We start from the raw sequence: 22,148 nt of genomic DNA on the forward strand, positions 1-22,148 counted from the left end.
ACACACACACACACACACACACACACACACACACACACACACACACACACACACACACACACACACACACACACACACACACACACACACACACACACACACACACAGGGGCGGAACTCGAGAAGCAAAACGACATTGTATTGAGCACCCTGAAAAATTGTGGTCCAACAAGTGAAATGCAGATCCTTCCTGCATAAACTCAAGATAGTCCTCTAAATTATGTTAATTTATGCAAGGGGAAAACAAGAGGGAGCCGTGGAGTAGCATGTTATTGTGTGTTTAAGTCCTGCCTCCAGATTAGAGTGGAAGTATCCAAGGGTGCACATTGTGAGAAGAGGCTCTCGGCCAAACCTCTCATTCGACCAGAAATCTAAATCAAAATCAAATCAAATCTAATTTTATTGATCGTGTACACGTATTTTTCAGATGTTATCGCAGGTGCAGCGAAATGCTTATGTTTCTAGCTCCAACAGTGTCATAATACCTAACAATATAAAACACCCAAATCCCCAAAATTCAAATAAGAAATTAAGAAATATCAGAACGAGCAATGTTGAGCACGTAATATAAATATATAGACAGTATGGCAGTAAATTAATAGAAAAGGTGTGTACAGCACTAGTTATATAGGATCAGCCGGGTCTAGAATTCAGTATATACATATGAAGTGTGTAAAACAGTATGTAAACATTATTAAAGTGACCAGTGTTCAATGACTATGTATATAGGTCAGTAGTCTCTAGAGATCAGGGTAGAGTACCAGGTGGTAGCCAGCTAGTAACAGTGACTAAGGTTCAGGGCAGGGTACTGGGTGCAGGCTGGCTAGTGTTGACTGTTTAACAGTCTGATGGCCTGGAGATAAAAGCTGTTGTCAGTCTCTTGGACCCAGCTTTGATGCACCTGTACTGTCTCAATGGTAGTGGGTTGAATAGGCCGTGGCTCTGGTGGCTGAGGTCCTTGATGATTTTCTAGGCCTTCCGTTGTCACCGGGTGCTGTAGATGTCCTGGAGGGCAGGCAGTGTGCCCCCAGTGATGCGTTGGGCAGACCGCACCACCCTCTAGAGAGCCCTGCGGTTGCGGACGGTGCAGTTGCAGCTGTTGCGCCTTCTTCACCACACTGTCTGTGTACATGGACCATTTCAGGTTGTCAGTGATGTGCACGCCGAGGAAGCTTTTCACCATCTTCAACCGCAAATTGACCGCAAGAACCCCAAACAGATATAATATTTGACTAAAACATAATCATTTCAAGCCTTGTTTACATTCGTATATGATCACGTGTCTCTCTATTGTGCGTGGGAATACTTGGGAACGGATTTCTTGAATTAAAATAACTTGGAGCTGATTTCCTTGTTTTTTTCAAGTCTATTATGTCCCCCGGGGTCAAAAAACTTGGGGGGTGGCAAATAAAACCACCCGCGGGCCAAATTCGCCCTGCAGGCCGCCAGTTGGGGAACCCTGCTATAGGCTGTCTCTTTGTTGTTGGTAATCAGGCCTCCCACTGTTGTGTCGTCAGCAAACTATTGTCATTAGTGAACAGGAAGTACAGAAGGGGGGCTGAGCACACACCCTTGTTGGGGCCCCCGTGTTGAGAATCAGCGTGGTGGAGGTGTTGTTGCCTACATTCACCACCTGTGGTTGGCCCGTCAGGAAGTTCATGACCCAGTTGCACAGGATGGGGTTGAGACCCAGGGCCTCGAGCTTAGTGATTATCTTGGAGGGCACTATGGTGTTGAAGGCTGAGCTGTAGTCAATGAACAGCATTCTTACATGGGTATTCCTCTTGTTCAGATGGGATAGGGCAGTGTGCAGTGTGATAGCGATTGTGTCATCCGTGGATGGAGGCGGTACGGAAATTGTAGTGGGTCTCGGGTGCCAGGTAAGGTGGAGATGATATGATCCTTAACTAGCCTCTCAAACACTTCATGATGACAGAAGTGAGTGCTACGAGGCGACAGTCATTTAGTTCAGTTACCTTCGCTTTCTTGGGTACAGGAACAATGGTGGACATCTATCTTGAAGCAAGCGGGAACAACAAACTGGGATAGGGAGAGATTGAATATGTCCGTAAACACTCCAGCCAGCTGGTCTGCACATGCTCTGAGAACGTGGCTAGGGATGCTGTCTGGACCGGAAGCCTTGCAAGGGTTAACAAGCTTAAATGTCTTACTCGTGTCGGCCACGGAGAATGTGAGCCTTCGTTGTGACTGTAAGATCATGTTGCCCAGCACCATTTAATAAGAGCAACAGTAATAGAGGTTTCATATGGGGCAAAGCCAACATCCTACCCCCCAGCTCCGTACTCTGCATAGGAGAAAGAGAACGAGACTTGAGATCTGGATTCCTATAGGAATATTGAAGTGTTTGTGAACAACAATTACACACAATCGTAGGGCCTTGTTATTGGTAAATGATGGAACAGCCCTACTCTTCTCCCAGCTGTTATAGCAGGCCCCGAGACATTATCCTGTCTTTACTTATCCATCATGCAATTATACTGATTTGCCTCTATTTTTCATTTAGATCACAACTCCTTAGTGTAGTTTCATTAGGCACTAAATTGGCAATTCGTCTTTGTGAGTCAAAGTTTTGCCTTCTGAATGTGCACGTTTCACTTTCATCACTGGCCAGTCAGTAGCCATTTCATATCACCGTTCAGAGAGTATGTTCAACAATCTGTTTTTTTCCCCTCCCGCTGCGCCTGTGTGAGTAGTGGGCGGCGCGCATACCCAATCCCCCTCCCATACCCAGCCAGTGTTGTACGTGAGAGAGTGGAGCCACTCCGTTTCCTCCAAGCAGAGAGCGAAAGACAGGGAGGAAAGAGAGGCAGGAGGACCGGAGCGCCGACATCGTCGGTATGAATCAAGTGTAGCATCTTAGAATTTCAGATTGTTTTGCAACAATTATTTCTTTCGTTTAAAATTCCGTTTTGGCGCTGAATCGGAGACTATGGAACTGACTGTATCCAGGGTGCTGATTTCCATTGCGCAGCTCCTGGTTTCCTGCCAGATAGGTAAGGAAGAAGAATATTAACAGATTTCGAAAAGTGCAATGATTTATGTGTGATACGCATTATCACTGAGTGTGCACAGCCCATGTCTGTAACAGGCTACTACTGTAGGCTCTGTATTTGACGTTATAGTGTATTCACTCAACGATGCCATATTTGACACTGGCAAACAAATAAAGACAGGGACCATGGTGAACTTAAAATGTGCATCCCAAATGCCACTCCACCTGACACGTCTCAGGACTGTGTATTTGGAGAAATTACACTGTTGATTTATCATGAAGAGACTTTTAACCTTTGGAGAACTTCTTCATTTTGATGGAAGCATTTCGCTTGATATGTCAAGCGCACTCATGTGTAGGCTGTTAACAGAGAGTTTCCGATAGCGGCATGCCATTAGAGAGAGCCTTTAACTGGTGAAGCCATTGAAACATGGCATGAACACTGACAATAGGGTTGGTTTCGTGGATGGTTTTCTGGTCAACGATTAGATGGAAAAGAAAAAGCAAGTGCTTTTGAGAGATTTGAGATCTGCCATCTGCATCTTCCGTTTCTTCTAATCCCTTGGCTGAGTCGTTATCTGTGATCTAAAAGAAGCATCTAAGAGATGGACAGTTTTGCTGGCCGGTTTTATGGGAATTGGGAATTATGGGGAAAATTCTTTGGAGGGAAATGAAGGAGGGAGCACATCTCTACGCCATCTGTTCCTCAATATGCCAGGCCACCATACAGGAGTAGGCTACCCCCCCCCCCCCCCCCCCCCCCCCCCACACACACACACACACACACACACACACACACACACACACACACACACACACACACACACACACACACACACACACACACACACACACACACACACACACACACACACACACACACACACACACACTGCATACGACACTCACACTGTCTCACAAATAGACACGTCCATCTGCATGCAAGACTATCACCAATTTGACTGTTTGGATACAATCAACACATTCACACCATGCCATATGTTATATATATATATATATATATATATATATATATATACTGTAGACCACATTACGGTAGTTAGCCTAGATATGAACAGCGCAGAACAGTACATTAGGACCTCATTGTAAAGTAACTTCAGCTGTGGTGTGTGCCAGTGCCACAGCTGGCAGAGCTGAGTGCATGAGCACGGTCAGGGTCAAGTTTTGGGCATGGTTAGTGGACATGGCTAGGGTTAGGGTCAAGTTTTCAGGATTCAGTTTTCAATTCAGTCGGTTCAGAAAGTGGGACAATCCTCATAGGAAGCAATGGATGATTGACTGAATTGAAAACGGAACTGACCCCAACCCTGATCAGGAGAGCCCGGGGAGAGTTCATAAGCATGAGCGTGGTAATGACGTAATACCCATTGATCAGAGCCAGCAGCGCTATAGAGCCTCTCGCGTACACCAACCCTGTCCCTGTCCACCCAGCCCTGAGAGCACACAGAGTATGTTAGTTACACCATCAGTGGGGCATCAGAGTAGCTCTCATCCTGACACTGCTGCTGATCGGTGGATAATGTTGCCCTGTTATGTATATAAATGAGATGGCCGTAACACCCTCGATGGGCAGGGCAAGAGTGTCGCATTTCGACACCCACCATGTCAGATTGTTCTGAAATTGTTTCTGTAGTTAGAAAGAAATAAGATTAGAATTCCTGCAACATTATTTTGTTGAAATCGAATTTTCTTCTCTGAGAAATGAAGCTAATTGATTACATCCAAATTTGTCCATTTAAATGTATAGGATTCATATAATATTCGAAAAAATATAGTACCTGACATCTGATTTGGACCAAACTTTTTTCGAACAATGGGTAGACATGTGGAATCCAAAGAAATTGTCTAAAGTCACCCACAGACCACACACCCCAACAACCACTTTCTAGTATCAGTTCTCTATGTCTGACAAGTAGCATGAAGCTGCGGCTCTGAGTATTGCTTCCCGGCTCTGAGTAATGTATTCCCAGTGAATTTGATTATGTTTCCCACCCGCTGTTTAGAGAAATTATTCATTGAAGTTGTTAGGTTTTACGTCCCATCCAACATCCTGATATTACCAAGTTCTGGCCACTAGGTGGTGCTGTTCCTGCTTTTAGGTGATATTTGTTAAAGAATCCTCCCCCTCAATGTTAAAGGGATAGTTCACCCAAATTACAAAATTACAATTACAAAATTACATGTTGGTTTCCTTACCCTGTAAGCGGTCTATGGACAAGGTATGACAGCAATCCATGCTTTGGTTTTGTTGTCCACTGTTTAAAATGCTGAATTTGTAGCATTTGTGGCACAAATCCAATGCAAGTCAATGGTATCTATATTAGCAAATCATGCTAAAGAATCAAAAAAGTATTTTGTAGCTCAACGATGTTACTTCTAGATGATTTGGATATGAAGCGTGAAAATGCATTGACTAACATTGACTTGCATTGGATTTGTGCCACATCACCATCTAATGGTCAGAACCTGGTAGTATCTGTCAGGTTTTGGCCATGACTGTTCGGGTTTTGGTCACTAGATGTCCCCATTGCACCTTTTTTGTACCTTTTGTTTTTCTTGCTCTAATTATTGTTTGCACCTGTAGGTCATTCCCTTGTTAGTATTTAAACCCTGTGTGTTCGTCAGTTCCTTGCTCAGTGTTTGTAAGTTAGCACCCAGCCCCAGCCCAAGCCTTGTTTTATATAGATATTTCTCTTGTTGGATTTTCCAGAGGTTCTCTGGTTTAGTTCTTGTGTATTATTTGAGTAGTCTTTTGAGGTTTGTTTTTCCCTGCTGTTTTTTACCACTTTGTGGAGTTTCTTTTGTATTTTTGGAGGATTTCCACTTTGTGCCTCTTGGCTTTATTTTTGGACATTGTGGATTTAGTTTCTTTGCCTGAAGATTTTGTTCTTTAATTAAACCACCATCTCTAGTACTGCTGTGTCTGCCTCATCTTCTGGGTTCTGACGATTATTAGTGACTGTTTCTCGCACCGGGTCGTGACAGTATCAGGATGTACTGTAGGATGGGACATTAACCTAACAACTTCAATGACTAATTTCTCTGAACAGGGGGGGGGAAAAACATAACCAAATTCACTGACAATACATTACATAGTATGAAGAAACAATACTCAGAACCGCAGCTCCATACTACTAGTCAGACATAGAGAACGGATACTGTATACTTGTTGTTGGGGTGTGATTGGCGTGGAATGTGGGGGGTCCGTGGGTGGCTTTTGAGAATTTCTTAGAATTTCTCATGTCGAACTCATTGTTTGAAAAAGTTTGGTCCAAATCGGATGTTAGGTAGTAAATGTATTGAATATTGAATTTAATTGATTTGAATTTGGGTGCAATCATAATAGCTTAATTTCTCAGATCAAATGATATTTCAACAAAATAGTGTTGAAGGAATGCTCATCCTATTTGTTTCTAACTACAGAAACAATATCAGAAGGATGTGACATGGTGGGTGTCATGGCTTGCTGAAATGACATGGGACGACCCTAGAGTGTTATTGAATGAATGGGAAGAATTGATCTTCCACACTGTTCTCTCCACGGGAGTGATTGGGATGTATGAAGTAACAGCATGCGATGGTGTACTCTTCGGAAAAAACGGTGCTATCTAGAACCTACAAGGGTTCTCTGGCTGTCCCCATAGGATAACCCTTTGAAGAACCCATTTTGGTTCCAGGTAGAACCCTTTTGGTTCCAAGTAGAAACCTTTTGGGTGCCATGTAGAACCCTTTCCACAGATGGTTCTACATGGAACCCACACGGGTTCTACCTGGAAACAGAAATGGTTCTCCTATAGGACTGGGAATTGCCAGGGACCATAAGATACAATCTTATCACGATATATCACAATTCTATATGTATTGCGACTTGATACTGTGATTTTTTTGCGATTCAACGTTCCAAACATATTGCTCACTGTATGTCTGCTACAGAGGGACAACAGAAAGCCATAATAAAAACGAGTTTTGATCAGTTGTGGATATAAAAGAGCTGAAAACATGTTGGCTCACCGTTTAAAAAGAGGATTGAGGTCACGCTATAGGAGGAGAAATACAGCCGTTTTGGCGCTGGCACAGCCGACTAACGATAACTAATGTTAACTACCTAGCAACAAATAAATCGATGTCATAGAATCATTATAACATAGTCAACAATAATATCACGATACTCTACTGTAGACATCCCCCCCCCCCCATCCCTATTCTCTCATGGGAACAGCTGAAGAACCTTTTTGGAGGTTGGTTGGGTTCTTTGCTGGTCAGTCAGACCTACGGAGTTGAATAGAATAGAATCGAGTATCTCTTGGAACACATTAACAGATGGTCGATGCTCTCTTTAATGAGCTGTAGCACCAGCAGCCTGTGTGAGACCGTAACAGTTGCAGTGTAACTCCCCTATGTGGATGTGGTGAGGGTGTGTGAGCCTGGGTGAGCCTGCTGAGTACTGTTATGGGATCCAGCATCATTAATTAGGGTAGTTTACTCTGCTCTAAACCCACGGTGTATAGTTAATTGGCATTTGGCAGCATGTCCACTGCAGATTCCTTTGAACCTTGACAGAATGTACGTGGAATAAAGCAAACAAAGCCTTAGACCAGAGCACTAGATAATGAAACATAATGAAAAGCCAGAAGGACTATTAAAAATAGAATGGGAGTCATCTACTGAATAGACACCTGCTAGTGTTGCGGACACAAATGTGTCTGGGTCAAACCAGTAACCAATTCAACTGCAACCTGGGTTAGGCTCAATTACATCCAATCATGCTTGTAAATAATTACCGCTTATAAAACCTTTATTAACTGTGCATTATGATACTATTCATCATATGAGCAATTTGCCTTAATAAAGAAATCTCGTTGGAACTGTGATAGAAGCAGATCATACACCCGATGCTATAGAACCAAAAGGGCTTCTTCCAATGAATGGTTCCATTTAGAACCCAGAACCCTTTCAGAACTCTTTTTTCCCTAGCTCTGTAAATCATGTTCCTTATCAAGCAACATCACCCGAAGAGACCTGTGATACAAGCAGATGATGCGTAACAGAGAAGCTATACATTAGCCATCAGGTTGGACTGGTTTACCCCTGGGTGCTTATGACGTCCTGTGATCTACAATATCTGGTCCTTAGTCCCGTGTGTAGTTATGTCATCCTAATGCTACTTACGTAATGAGGAGAGAGCGAGCCCCCTCCCTCTGTGCTACGTACATAATGAGGAGAGAGAGAGCCCCCTCTCCCTCTGTGCTACGTACATAATGAGGAGAGAGCGAGCCCCCTCTCCCTCTGGACGATCAAATGATCGATGTCTCTTATGTTTGTGAAAAGACATCCACATGACCTCTCTCCATCTCTCTCTGTCAAATTAGATTTGTTTGCCCTTTCGGCCATTGCTTTTAAATGTTAAATGAGTTTAGACTAGAGTTAAATGTCAAAGAATCACTGATATGGTTTGTCTCCTCTTCTTATTTGAATGTCTGCCGTTTGGATTAGAGGAGAGAGACAGATGAATGTCGGTCTAATCTGCTGTATAGCTATCTGTTTAGCCCCGTGTATCTGTCTTCAGAGACTGGAGTGTGTGTGGGTGGGTGGGTGTTCATGGAAACAAACATAGAGGCAGGATCTCACCTCTCGTACCATGTTTCTGTAAGTAGGCCTTTCTTCTGCGACAGAATCAATTGAGGACATTACATCCCCAAGTGTTCATGCTGAGTCTCTCTTGTCTCTCTTCATGTTCACTCTCTCTTCTGATTTTTTACATGATTATTCACCAGACTATAAATCTAACAGATGATGTCAATATCACTAAGCTCACTCACCCAAAAGACAGAAATCTGTAACAGTAGCCATGGTAACATGTAATATGGTAAATTACTAGAACAAAATGATCTGGGGGAACTGCTTGCTCTCCAGACAGCGTGAATATGTTCAGTCTATTGTATGGATGGAAATAAGAGTTAGCTACGCAGTACGCCCTAGGCACACATATCTCAAGTTAAGATCCAACTCTGTAATAAGAACAGAAAAGTTAGAGGTGTTTTGGAACATGTGATTTGTCCACATCATTGACATCTCATCTGTCTCCCCTCCATGTCTCTCTCAAGCACGGACGCATGGACGCACACACAGACACACCACTGTTGAGGGCCAGTGTGTGTAGTGTTCCATAGTGCTCCATGTGGAAGATGAGATTAGAACTGTAGAAGCGGACGGACCTTTACGCTGCAGCTCAGAAAAGAGCCGCTCTGTCCCTCTGTGCTGCTAGCACAAACTACGTCTTCATGGAAGTACGAATCTTGTTAAAAATATTTTCTAAAGCCATCTTATGTGTCTCTCTTTGGGTGTCTAAAAAAAACTATAATTGGCTTTATGGCTTATCTTACCACAAAGAGAAGTTAGACTCAGATTTGGATATAACTTATATGATAGTCATTTATCATATAAGCACTCATTTTGATTACAACTTCTTTTGATGTATCTGAAAGCAATATTATTGAATTATTCATGCTTTATTTAAACCCTTTATTGGGTATATTTTCAGTAAATGTATTTTATCAGCATGACATTCCTAGTCAACTGTAATGTAATTTATTCATAAGCATACTTAGCCTATACCACTAATCCACTTACTGTCTCTCTGAGCCATGTAGTCACAGTTATTAGAGCTTGCTCCATCCCAGTCATGGCTTTGATTGCAGCATATTGTCTACTTGGTCTTACTGCGAGTTGAAGTTCCCTTGCAATACTATGCCATATGGTTCTCAGTATACCCTGCTATAGCCCAAGATATATCAATAATGGAAACAAGTAATGAATCATGTCTATAGCACCATGCCAGTACCAGTCCATGGATTACTACCTTATCATTTACCCGTACCCATAATGTTAACATGCACAGCAAAATCAATGGTGTACATTTAACTCTGAAAGTGTCAAATGTACACTATTATCAGTGAACATATAAGTCCCACTGTACTGGTGTTAAAATAACACTTTTGAAAGTGTTAAAGATTTAACTATGTTGCAGTGTTCCCCATTTAACTCTTAAAATGTCCAAAGGAACTCGATTGTGCCGTTTGCAGAACTCAACTGTAGAGTAATATGCAACACCTACAGTGTAAAACATAACACTTGATTTAGAGTAAACTGGGCTCACTTTGCTTAGTGATGACACTCTTACACTTCCTCAGTGTAAGAAATTAACACCTGTAGTGTTACGGTACATCATTTTGGGTGTTGTTTTAACACTGTATGGTGTAAAGCCTAATTTGCATATTTCCCAGGGTGCCTATTCTTTTTGAGTAAATTGTAGACTTAACACCCATGACTGTATTTGTTAGTGACAGAGACATGGTGGTTGAATTATTTCCTTTTAACAGCCTGTGGCTTTCACCAAATGAGTTCCTAGGGGAATGTTATCATTCAAATTAAACTCTGACAATACAGTCCATATATCATAAGGCCTTAATTATTGGCCTAGTAAATGTCCTAGTTTTACCCCAACACAGCGGTGTCAGGAAACTCCCGGTTTCAATTGGAATCCTGACATAGTTAGGATATCCGACAGTTGGAATTTTTATTCACCCACAACCTGCATTCAGAATGACAGTAAAGATTTAGAAACGTAATTTTAAAAAAACACTACATAAACCATTTAAACCAGTACACCCATTTCAGTAATGTGTGCAATAAATCTAACTAATTGATTGGATAAGTTTAGAAAAATGTATGTTATTCATCTTTGTGTCGCATAAGATTAATGAATTAATCAATGTACATGCAAAAACACAAATATTAAAAACAATCCCCAAAAAAGTACCTGCAGTGTAGCATGCAGGGAGATATAGTAATGATGGGGGTGGTTTTAATGGACTGTTTTACTCACCACAGTGTAAAACAATAACTCTCGTTATTAACACCAACACTCGGGTTTATTTTACACCACTGAGTGTTAATTTCACTCTTACAGAGTGAATGTAACTCCTGAATCAACACTAGAAATGTTACACTGAAAAATCAATCCTGGACAATTCGCTGTGTGGCACCATCCCAGACAGGGCACTGGCTAGCTAAAGAGAGCTACAGTGGACGGTCCCCAAGTCGTGCTCTTTCTTAGAACATCCTAAATCACCCTCATCCGCAGTGTAAATGTTTAGAAAGCAGTGACAGCGGAGAGGGGGAGGGAGGAAGAGGAGGGCAGTTAAACTAAAAGGCCAGAGAGAAAGGGATATTCTATTTTCTCTTCTCTCCCTCTTGACTTCAGGAAGTTGGTTTGGAGTTATAGCGTCAGCCTGACAAGAGCAAGGCTTGTCTGTGGCTGGGCGGTCTGTCACAAAGGACAGTGTTGTTTCAAGGAGAGAAACTTTAATAAGAGGCAGTGGGAGATGGTGGGTCTTGGGGAATGAGATGACTGAGGCTGGAGGGGGAACCCAGGGAAAGCTGGTGGGAGAGGGGCTGCAGACTGCAGTGAAAGATGGAGGGGAACCTCAAGTGAGAGGGAGGGGGGGGCAGTGAAAGATGGGGGAGTGCGTGTCCATGGCGATGGGAGAGGCAGCAGAGGATGTCAGTGTGGAAATCAGGGTGGCCAGATGCCACAATACATTCTATGGTTGTCAAGGAGTCCAGTGCTGATGCTCTCTGCATGCTGATGGAACCGATGGAAAACCTGTGCTGCATCTCAATACTGTATGCCACTTCCTCTCCTTGTCTCCTTTCCTTCAGGAAGCCACATTAGACTATTGAGATGCTTATATAACTCCGTGCTGTGATGCTGAGCAGATGAACACGGTGCATTTCACTGCACTCAGAGTGGGAGAACCGACTGGTTCTAACATACACACACACGCAGGCAAACACACACGAACGCACACACCATCCCCACTAACTCACGTGGACACAATCCTACATACCCAAGTAACACATAAACACACTACCAGTGTACACACAGTCATGACTTCAAAGTGGGACTGAGCATTTATGTCATCATCAACCACACAACCCCAGTGTGGCTGACTACAGTAAGTGCAGTGACTGTACCTGGCTCTAAAACACTGGCTCTGCATTATGAAGCTCTCTGTTCCTCTGTTTTCTCCAGCTCTCTGTGCTCTCTCCCCTCCCCGGGGGTGTCTCTCTCTGTGCCTGATTTATTTATGAGTTCATCTTGGGATGCGGCGGCCCCTATTTCAGACGGGAGGAGCTCGGAGGAAGGAGCTGAAACTTTGTGTTTATTATTTTAGGCCGTCCCTCACCAGGGAACTCCCTGGCTAGTGGCTCAAATTAATAACAGGCTTTTTCATGGGTTGTTTGTTCACAAATGCTGTATTTCACGGAGCGTTTTGTGGAGGAGACAAGTAAACCCTCTCCCTCGGCATTCAACTTAAATCTCATTCAGCAGAATTTGGAGAAAAGCTACCTTGACAAAGTCTTCAGAGTGCAGGACCATAGGAGAGATTGATGGGCTCTTCTTGAGTGCGATGCACAGCACACACTCACTTATGCCAATGGATGCAGCAGAATCAGGGGAGGAGTAGTCACAGAGGCACAGAGTCTGTCACAGAAATGGAATGATACAGACAAACTCCCATGATGCATTAGCAGACCTTCCACAGGCCTATGACTGAGAACAGGACAGCTCTGTCCAGTGTCTTAAACTTGGAGCCATTTTAGCGCTTATGGCTCTGGTTAAAAACCCAGTTGTTCTCAATAGAAGGTAGAGTTAAACCACTCAGCAAATTATCCAGTGTAAAATCAACACCGAGAGTGTTAAATTTAACACTGGTCCAGTGTCTATATGAACACACTGCTTAGTGTAAAGCCTTGGTTTTGGTTGAGACGTGGTTGTTGCATTCATCCATGTTCAGTCCTGTGGCCTCAGAAAATATGTTATCATTAAATTCTTTAACACACTGCAACACATACTTATTTTCGAAGACCATGTTTTACCCTAATACAGTGGCCTGAAACTCATGGTATACAGGCCACATCAGGCCTGCAAATCACATTATGCTTGCTTGTAAAGGGATGTGTAATTCCTTTTGGAATCAAGCCAGAGTGGGAATAACCAACATTTTACATTTTTATTCACCCACAACCTGCATTAAGAATGACTGCTGGGTTGGGAAGACTAAGATATGAGACTACATAAATCATCTAAACTGGAACAACCATTTCAGTAACGTGTGCAATAAGTCCGCTTATCAGATTGGATTAGTTTAGAAACATTTATGTTATTTATATTTGAGTAGCATAAGATTAATTAATCAATCAATTTACATGCAAAAACAGAGATAATGAAACAAACATATATTTTTTTTTAAATCAACCTGAAATACAGCATGCTGGGAAATGTGATATTGATGAGCGTGGTTTTGGTTTAACACATGGTTATTTGCACCAACACTGGGGGTCTTTTACACTAATGAGTGTTAATTTAACAATTACTGAGTTAATTTAACACCTGAATCAACACTAGATAATGTTACACTGAAAAATCAACACCGGGTAAGATTTGCCGATTTTCTATGCAGCAGCAGTGAGCTTAACGGTGGATGAATAAATGTCCCTCTTTCAATGATGAAATTTCAATTTATAAAAGTCTTTATTGTCCCTAAGAGGGATATTTGTTCCACTGTCATTTCACTGTCCAGATGTTCTGGACAGTTGTTCTAACCTCCAGCTGTTCCCTTATATTACCACCTACAGAAGTAGACCCTGAGGCCTCTAGGCTTCTAGGCCTCACGTTCCCACGGTTACCACATGTCACATGTCTGACCTCACTGCAACAGCTGGTCCATGACACATTCCCATAGGCCCTCTCTAAAACGGACGCACATCATCATGATATGGATGTATGTTGTTATATATACCGCTAAGTCCCCTTAGAACAATGCGGCGTTTGACAGTGCTCAGAAGCTATATCCCCTGTTTCATTTGGGCCTAACCCTCTTCAATCTTCCAGTGGTAGACCTGCAAGTAAAACCTGCAAGGAGAGAACACATGCTACTAATAACCTAATTCACACATGGCTTTCAGTCACAGCAGCTGTGATATGATGATGTCATGGGGTGTGGCAGGGAGGTATGTATGTCTTGCTCTATGTCCAACAGGTGCTCTCTAGAATGTTCTCAGTGTGTATTGATCACAGGAAAGAATAACGATGATCATTGGCGTTTGGCATCGTGGATGCATTTCTGCTCTGCTGTAGCCCTTGACGCCCCCCACTGCACAGACTCAGAGCTGGTGCCAGTCGCTCTGTCTCAGTGCCTCTTGTGTGGCGTGAGTAGCATATTATTCCTGTCCCCTCACAGACGGAGGATGTGTTCTACGATCCAGACACGTGATTTCACGACGCGGCAAACGGACCACGACCGTGGCCGTACGGTGAGTCCCTAGGGACAGTGAAGTGAACCACATGCTCTGGGCGGCTGAGCGGCTCAGCGCCCGGCCAGAGTAAAGTGAATCCTTCCTGTCTTTTAGTTTCAGTCTGAACCAGCTTTCATCTCTCTCAGGGGTCCACTAATCGGCTATTCATTAGCATGCTAGTAAGACCCTCCTCCGCTACAACAACACAGTGTACAGTACAGTCACACGCACACACACACACACACACACACACACACACACACACACACACACACACACACACACACACACACACACACACACACACACACACACACACCATCCATCCATGGTTATACACTGTTCTTACTCATTAGTAGAAGGCCAGGTCGGGGACTCCCATGTTCCATCTAGAGTCTAGACTAGAGGGTTCAGGTTTGGCCTTTCTGTAAGGACTGGCTCTATTGTAACAGATACGCTTTTAGTTCCTGGCCATGGCAGGCAGGCGCCCACTCAGTCTATCTGACCTGGGGTTAAAAGAAGAGGTCAACACTCCGCGGCTAACTAATTCACTTTATGACAGTTAGGAAACCATATTGGCCTTTAACCAAAGAAATACTAACATTTGAGTGGGACTGTAACGTAGATTTAGGAGCGCCATCGTTAGAGCTGATAATGACAGAGAGAAGATGGAGAAAAGGGCCAAATGAAAGAGAGAGGGAAGGAAGGAGAGAGAAGGGAGTGAGAGAGAGCCAAAGAGGTTTCAGGCCAGCTTGAGTTTGCCGCGTTCGTGGGTGATATAGTCATACGTCAGCCCCATCGTTAGTGCTGAGAAGGACCAAAAGAAGGAGAGAAAAGGAGAGAAAGAGGCAGGAAAGGAAGGAGGGAGAGAGAGAGCCGAGAGGTTGTAGCTAGCGTTGATAATGGCCTCATTAACATCACACTGTGAGGGATTTTAATCTAATTTGCCTCTGGCTTCTCTCTGTGACACTGACTGAAGCAGGGCCAGGACACTGGGGCTCAGATGGATCTGTCACACGGGAGGGGGGGCTGTGTGTGTGTGTGTGTGTGTGTGTGTGTGTGTGTGTGTGTGTGTGTGTGTGTGTGTGTGTGTGTGTGTGTGTGTGTGTGTGTGTGTGTGTGTGTGTGTGGTACAGCTCTTTCCTTTCCCAAGGCTGTTTCCCTCTGGAAGTTATAGCATACAGTTAGTATTGTGGCAGGAAACAGAGGTCAGCGGTACGTGGTAAAGACCTACAGTGGCTTGCGAAAGTATTCACCCCCTTGGCATTTTTCCTATTTTGTTGCCTTACAACCTGGAATTAAAATAGATTTTGGGGGGTTTGTATCATTTGATTTACACAACATGCCTACCACTTTGAAGATGAAAAATATTTTTTATTGTGAAACAAACAAGAAATATGACAAAAAAATTGAAAACTTGAGCGTGCATAACTATTCACCCCCCCAAAGTCAATACTTTGTAGAGCCACCTTTTGCAGCAATTACATCTGCAAGTCTCTAGGGGTATGTCTCTATAAGCTTGGCACATCTAGCCACTGGAATTTATGTCCATTCTTCAAGCCAATACTGCTCCAGCTCCTTCAAGTCGTTCCAGTCTCAAATCTCTGGAAGACTGAAACAGGTTTCCCTCAAGAATTGCCCTGTATTTAGCGCCATCCATCATTTCTTAAATTCTTACCAGTTTCCCAGTCCCTGCCGATGAAAAACATCCCCACAGCATGATGCTGCCACCACCATGCTTCACTGTGGGGATGGTGTTCTCGGGGTGATGAGAGGTGTTGGGTTTGTGCCAGACATAGCATTTTCCTTGATGGCCAAAAAGCTCAATTTTAGTCTCATCTGACCAGAGTACCTTCTTCCATATGTTTGGGCAGTCTCCCACATGCCTTTTTGCGAACACCAAACATGTTAGCTTATTTTCTTCTGGCCACTCTTCCATAAAGCCCAGCTCTGTGGAGTGTATGGATTAAAGTGGTCATATGGACAGATAGTCCAATCTCCGCTGTGGAGCTTTGCAGCTCCTTCAGGGTTATCTTTGGTCTCTTTGTTGCCTCTCTGATTAATGCCCTCCTTGCCTGGTCCGTGAGTTTTGGTGGGCGGCCCTCTCTTGGCAGGTTTGTTGTGGTGCCATATTCTTTCCATTTTTTAATAATGGATTTAATGGTGCTCCGTGGGATGTTCAAAGTTTCAGATATTTTTTTATAACCCAACCCTGATCTGTACTTCTTCACAACTTTGTCCCTGACCTATTTGGATAGCTCCTTGGTCTTCATAGTGCCACTTGCTTGGTGGTGCCCCTTGCTTAGGGGTGTTGCAGACTCTGGGGCCTTTCAGAACAGGTGTATATATACTGAGATCATGTGACAAATCATGTGACACTTATATTGCACACAATTTGTTTATTTAACTAATTATGTGACTTCTGAAGGTAATTGGTTGCACCACATCTTATTTAGGGGCTTCATAGCAAAGGGGTTGAATACATATGCACGCACCACTTTTCCGTTTTGAATTTCTTTGAATTTTTTGAAACAAGTAATTTTTTTTCATTTCACTTCACCAATTTGGACTATTTTGTGTATGTCAGTTACATGAAATCCAAATAAAAATCCATTTAAATTACAGGTTGTAATGCAACAAAATAGGAAAAACGCCAAGCGGGGTGAATACTTTTGCCAGGCACTGTATCTTAGATCCTGTATACCATAGAATGAAGAGTATGTATTCATACCATTGACTGTTTCTTCAGTGGTGACAATGGGCATTCTCCCTTCATCCCCCCATCTTACTTTTTTACAGTATGGTAAAAACAATCGGATTATATGGAGCATTAGACCCACCACGTGACCACAACATAGGATAGAAACAGAGTTGGTCATCATGACCCTTAACCTCCGACTTAACATAACAACAACAACACAGGTGGGTTAGTAACTAAGCGGTATCTCGGTAGATACAAGGCAATGTGAGTAAGTAGATTTTCGAGGAAGTAAGCAAGCAAACAAATTCATTGATTTTCAACTGTTGGGAATAGTTAGTCTTTTTCTCGCTACAGATTTTGGTTCATTTTTTCACATAAACCAGTGGGCATCAATAAGCCTTAACCCTTAAAACAAGTGACCAGCAGTGAGCAGTAACAGCAGCCCATGCAGTCAGAAAGAGCAGGTGTCCTGTAAAGTAGAGGATGCCATCTGACACTGATTCCAGTTAATACTCTGGAGCTCCTTCTCTGAGTGACACACACACACACACACACACACACACACACACACACACACACACACACACACACACACACACACACACACACACACACACACACACACACACACACACACACACACACACACACACACACACACACACACACACACACACAGTCTTGTACAGCTAACCTTGTGGGGACATACAATTCAGTCCCATTCAAAATCCTATTTTCCCTAACCCCTAACCCTAAACCTAACCCTAACCCTAACCTTAACCTTAACCCTAACCCTAACCCAAAAACCTAAACTTTATCCTAACCCTAAACCTAACCCTAGCTCCTAACCCTAACCCTACAACTAACCCTAGCTCCTAACCTTAATATTTAACTTAATTCTAACCCTAACACTAATTCTAACCTTAACCCTAAACCCCCTAGAAATAGCATTTGACCTTGTGGGGACTAACAAAATGTCCCCAGCTGGTCAACTTTTTGTTCGTTTACTATTCTTGTAGGGACTTCTGGTCCCCACAAGAATAGTTAAACACGTCCACACACACACACACACACACACACACACACACACACACACACACACACACACACACACACACACACACACACACACACACACACACACACACACACACACACACACACACACACACACATACACACCGGGCTGCCAGTTTCCTTTCCTACATGGCACAGAGAGCGCTGTTATCCTTGGACATTACCGGGTCAGAAAGAGCGTGTCCACTGGGTAACTTAGATATTTGAAATGGAGAGGTTTGAGTGGCGGTAAGAGGAGGGCATAGGAAGAAGATTGTAGCACTAGTGTAAATGTCAGCAGTAGGTAAAGTATAGTGCTCTTAAAGTGTACTTTGATATGGATCATTAGGCTTCCATCCTGTTAAAATCTGTGGGATTAAATCCACTAATGCTTAATATCCTTCATTCGATCTACACAGCGACACTCTGATAGTGTAAAACAACCCCCGTGTGTGTGTGTGTGTGTGTGTGTGTGTGTGTGTGTGTGTGTGTGTGTGTGTGTGTGTGTGTGTGTGTGTGTGTGTGTGTGTGTGTGTGTGTGTGTGTGTGTGTGTGTGTGTGTGTGTGTGTGTGTGTGTGTGTGTGTGTGTGTGTGTGTGAGAGAGAGATATGGAGAGAGATAATGTAATGAGAGTGAACGAGGGAGGAAGATGGAGGGGAAAGAGATATACAAAGACGAGGAGGAGGCAGAAATCCATTAGAGCAGTAGATGTGTGTATACTGTGTGCCGTAGCAGACACACACACACACATACGGATTGAGCAGCCATCTTCTCTAGACCATTCATCTCTAAACACTGTTGTCTCTTTCGAGTAATTACTTTGGACCTTTTGAACTCTACTGATGTGTCTCATCTCCTCCACTGTGTGTGTGTGTGTGTGTGTGTGTGTGTGTGTGTGTGTGTGTGTGTGTGTGTGTGTGTGTGTGTGTGTGTGTGTGTGTGTGTGTGTGTGTGTGTGTGTGTGTGTGTGTGTGTGCGCGTGTGTGTGTTGTTCCCACACATCACCATATAGCCATTACCTTCTACTGTCTCTGTAGCAGATAGCTCGCTACATCACTATGTGGAATGGCGAGAACATCACAATCTCTCTGGGTGAGTCAATAAAGATGACCAGTCCTTCATCACGTTCCCATTAACCAAGCTGTTTACAGAGAATTCTGCTGGATGAGAGAGGGATGAACGAGGGTTGAGAGGGGCTAGAACAGACAGCACTGTGACGTGCATAGAAAGTGGGTGGAAAGTGACGCCAGCCAAAGGCTTGTAAACAGAGAAAGAGGGAGAAGGAGAGAGAGAGAGAAGTGCCCTCTAGCTTGTGTCACACCACTTGTATCGCCTTCCTCGCCCCTCTCCTGTGTCTCACCTTACACTCTCTCCTGTGTCTCACCCCCTCTGTCTCCTGTGTCTCACCCCCTCTGTCTCCTGTGTCTCACCCCCTCTGTCTCCTGTGTCTCACCCCCTCTGTCTCCTGTGTCTCACCCCCTCTGTCTCCTGTGTCTCACCCCCTCTGTCTCCTGTGTCTCATCCCCTCTGTCCCCTGTGTCTCACCCCCTCTGTCCCCTGTGTCTCACCCCCTCTGTCCCCTGTGTCTCACCCCCTCTGTCTCCTGTGTCTCACCCCCTCTGTCTCCTGTGTCTCACCCCCTCTGTCTCCTGTGTCTCACCCCCTCTGTCTCCTGTGTCTCACCCCCTCTGTCTCCTGTGTCTCACCCCCTCTGTCTCCTGTGTCTCACCCCTCTCCACAGTACCCTTCTCTCTCCTGCCCTTGAGAAGAGAAGCAGTATTGAGAGCAACTCAACAAATGGCAGCTCAATCATATCCCCATAGATAAACTAAGTGGCCGTGATGTGGCATCTGACATGAGAGAAATAGTATGTCATCATATACAAGGTCATGCAGCAGGTGCTGGGGTCTCACATGACAGAGTGTGTATGTTCCTCTCAGTGAGGCGTATTCTAACTCTCTATTTTTCCCTCTCCTCTCTCTCTCTCTCTTTCTCTCTCTCTCTCTGTCTCTCTCTCTCTCTTTCACTCGTTCTCTCTCTCTGTCTCTCTGTCTCTCTCCCCCTCTCTCTTATAGTGGCCTTGACAGAGGCGTACTTCAAGGCCCAGAGGAAATTCACAGACGACATCGACTGGTCCTACACAGGTTGGTAAAGTTACATGAACAGTGTGCATGCCATGGGGTATTCAGGTTTGGAATTACAGGAGGGGCTAAGGGACTGAAATACCATTGTGAGCGTCAGTCACCCCCAAGAGACTTCGGTCACCCCCAAAAGACTTCGGGCACCCCCAAGAGTCAATGTATAATTCAAACCCTGCAGGCATTTAGCTCTACTCTGCCTCTCGGTGACAGATCAGAACATATGGTTGCAATAGTACCATATGCTACCTCAGCCCTGACTAGTGCACTAATGTTAAACCTGCTCAACACAACCAGTACTGATGGTCTTTTCTCCACATCCTGACAGACATAGGGGATTAAGCTCAGCTATCCTAAGCCCTTACATGGGGTAATTGCTCCATTAGTGAGATAGACCTGACTTGACTGGTCTCGCTTGGTCAAATCTAACTGTGTTCTGGTTTTAGGGAAATTGAGCGAGGGCGTTTAAATTGAGTTAAGGGCCAGTCACGCTAAAATATATATACTATATATATATATATATGATTTCCATCCTTCGTCCCAAATTGCTTGACTTAATTTCATTACACTCTGTCTGTCAATTTGCATTCGAATAACAAACAATTCTGCTTGTTTGGTAATAAGCATTATACTTTATATTTTCCACTCTGCTGCTCTGAAAGTTCAGGGCCCCGTCACAACAAACTGAGTCCCAGAGAGATGAGAGAGAGACTGCAGGGCTTAAGTGTGTGTTGTGTGTTTGTGTTTGTGTGTGTGTGTGTGTGTGTGTGTGTGTGTGTGTGTGTGTGTGTGTGTGTGTGTGTGTGTGTGTGTGTGTGTGTGTGTGTGTGTGTGTGTGTGTGTGTGCGCGTGTTTGTGTGCATGTGTGTGCCTTTATTTGTGCTTGCGTATGTATGCCTTTGTTCGTGCATGTGTGTATGTGCATGCATCATGTGTGTCTGTGTGTGCTCGCATGTTTGCGAGTGCGTGGGTCTGTGTGTGTGTGTTTGTCTGTGTGTGTGTGTGTGTGTTGTGGAGCAGGCTTGTTTATCAGCCCGTGCTATAATAGTAGTGAGTGTGCTGTAAGTATGGGTTACTGAGCCGTGAGGAAGAGAATTAACATGTGAAAGCGTACACCTCATTGTGAGGCACAGCGTGACGTATGGAGAAAGAGAAACGGGGTAAGAGAGCAGAGAGAGAAAAGAGAGAGAAAGAGGGAGAGAAAGAATAGAGAAAAAATACCTATGGAGAGAGAGAAACACGGAGAACGTGAAGAGGAAGTGAGCGAGAAAAAGGGAGATAAACCTTCTCGGACGTTAACATATGGTAGCTAGCTTTAAAGCTTTAATGCTGGTAGCCTTTACGGAATATGCAATCCTCTTGCTACATGCAGCAGCATGCATTTGCTCAGAATGTTTTGGCTCAAGGTTACTTTTGAGATCCATTTGTATGATTTACACTATACTGAACATGAATTAGATTGTCAGGTTGGAGCACGAAATGCTCCCCTGAGTTGGAGCACGAAATGTAATTTCTCTGTAAATATTTTACCGTCAAAACACACAGTGTGAGATAAAGGATTTATCTTGTCCTCTGTATGTCTGTCTTTGTGCAGGCAGACTATCCCAATCACATAGGTGATAACCTGATATTCTGTATATACAGTGTATGTGTTCATATTTGAGCATATGGCCTAGGACACAGATTTCGTGTTCTTTTTCAGACTTTGTATCCTTGCGTGCCCTGCTACTGTTTGTGTCTCCAAAGTTGATACAGTAAAAATCCACCGTATCCCCCCGTTAACCCCTCTCCCCAGGGGGTTCCTGTGATCCTCATGCCCCCCCCACCGATTTCCCCCGTCTCCATCTGCCAGTGTGTG

General features: G+C 43.9%; 1 protein-coding gene across 1 annotated transcript in view; it reads left to right on the forward strand.

The window, feature by feature from the left end:
* The first annotated feature begins 2,778 nt into the window (after positions 1–2,778).
* LOC120049890 (receptor-type tyrosine-protein phosphatase zeta-like) overlaps positions 2,779–22,148 on the forward strand; it is a 47,503-nt gene continuing 28,133 nt past the window's right edge. The window contains exons 1-2 of the mRNA XM_038996379.1: positions 2,779–3,013; positions 20,228–20,296. Of these exons, the coding sequence (XP_038852307.1) occupies positions 2,950–3,013; positions 20,228–20,296 (133 nt within the window). The 5' untranslated portion in view covers positions 2,779–2,949. The remainder of the gene's footprint in view (positions 3,014–20,227; positions 20,297–22,148) is intronic.

This window comes from Salvelinus namaycush, chromosome 6 (genome assembly GCF_016432855.1).
Source record: "Salvelinus namaycush isolate Seneca chromosome 6, SaNama_1.0, whole genome shotgun sequence".
In the NCBI taxonomy this organism is placed as follows: Eukaryota; Metazoa; Chordata; class Actinopteri; order Salmoniformes; family Salmonidae; genus Salvelinus; species Salvelinus namaycush.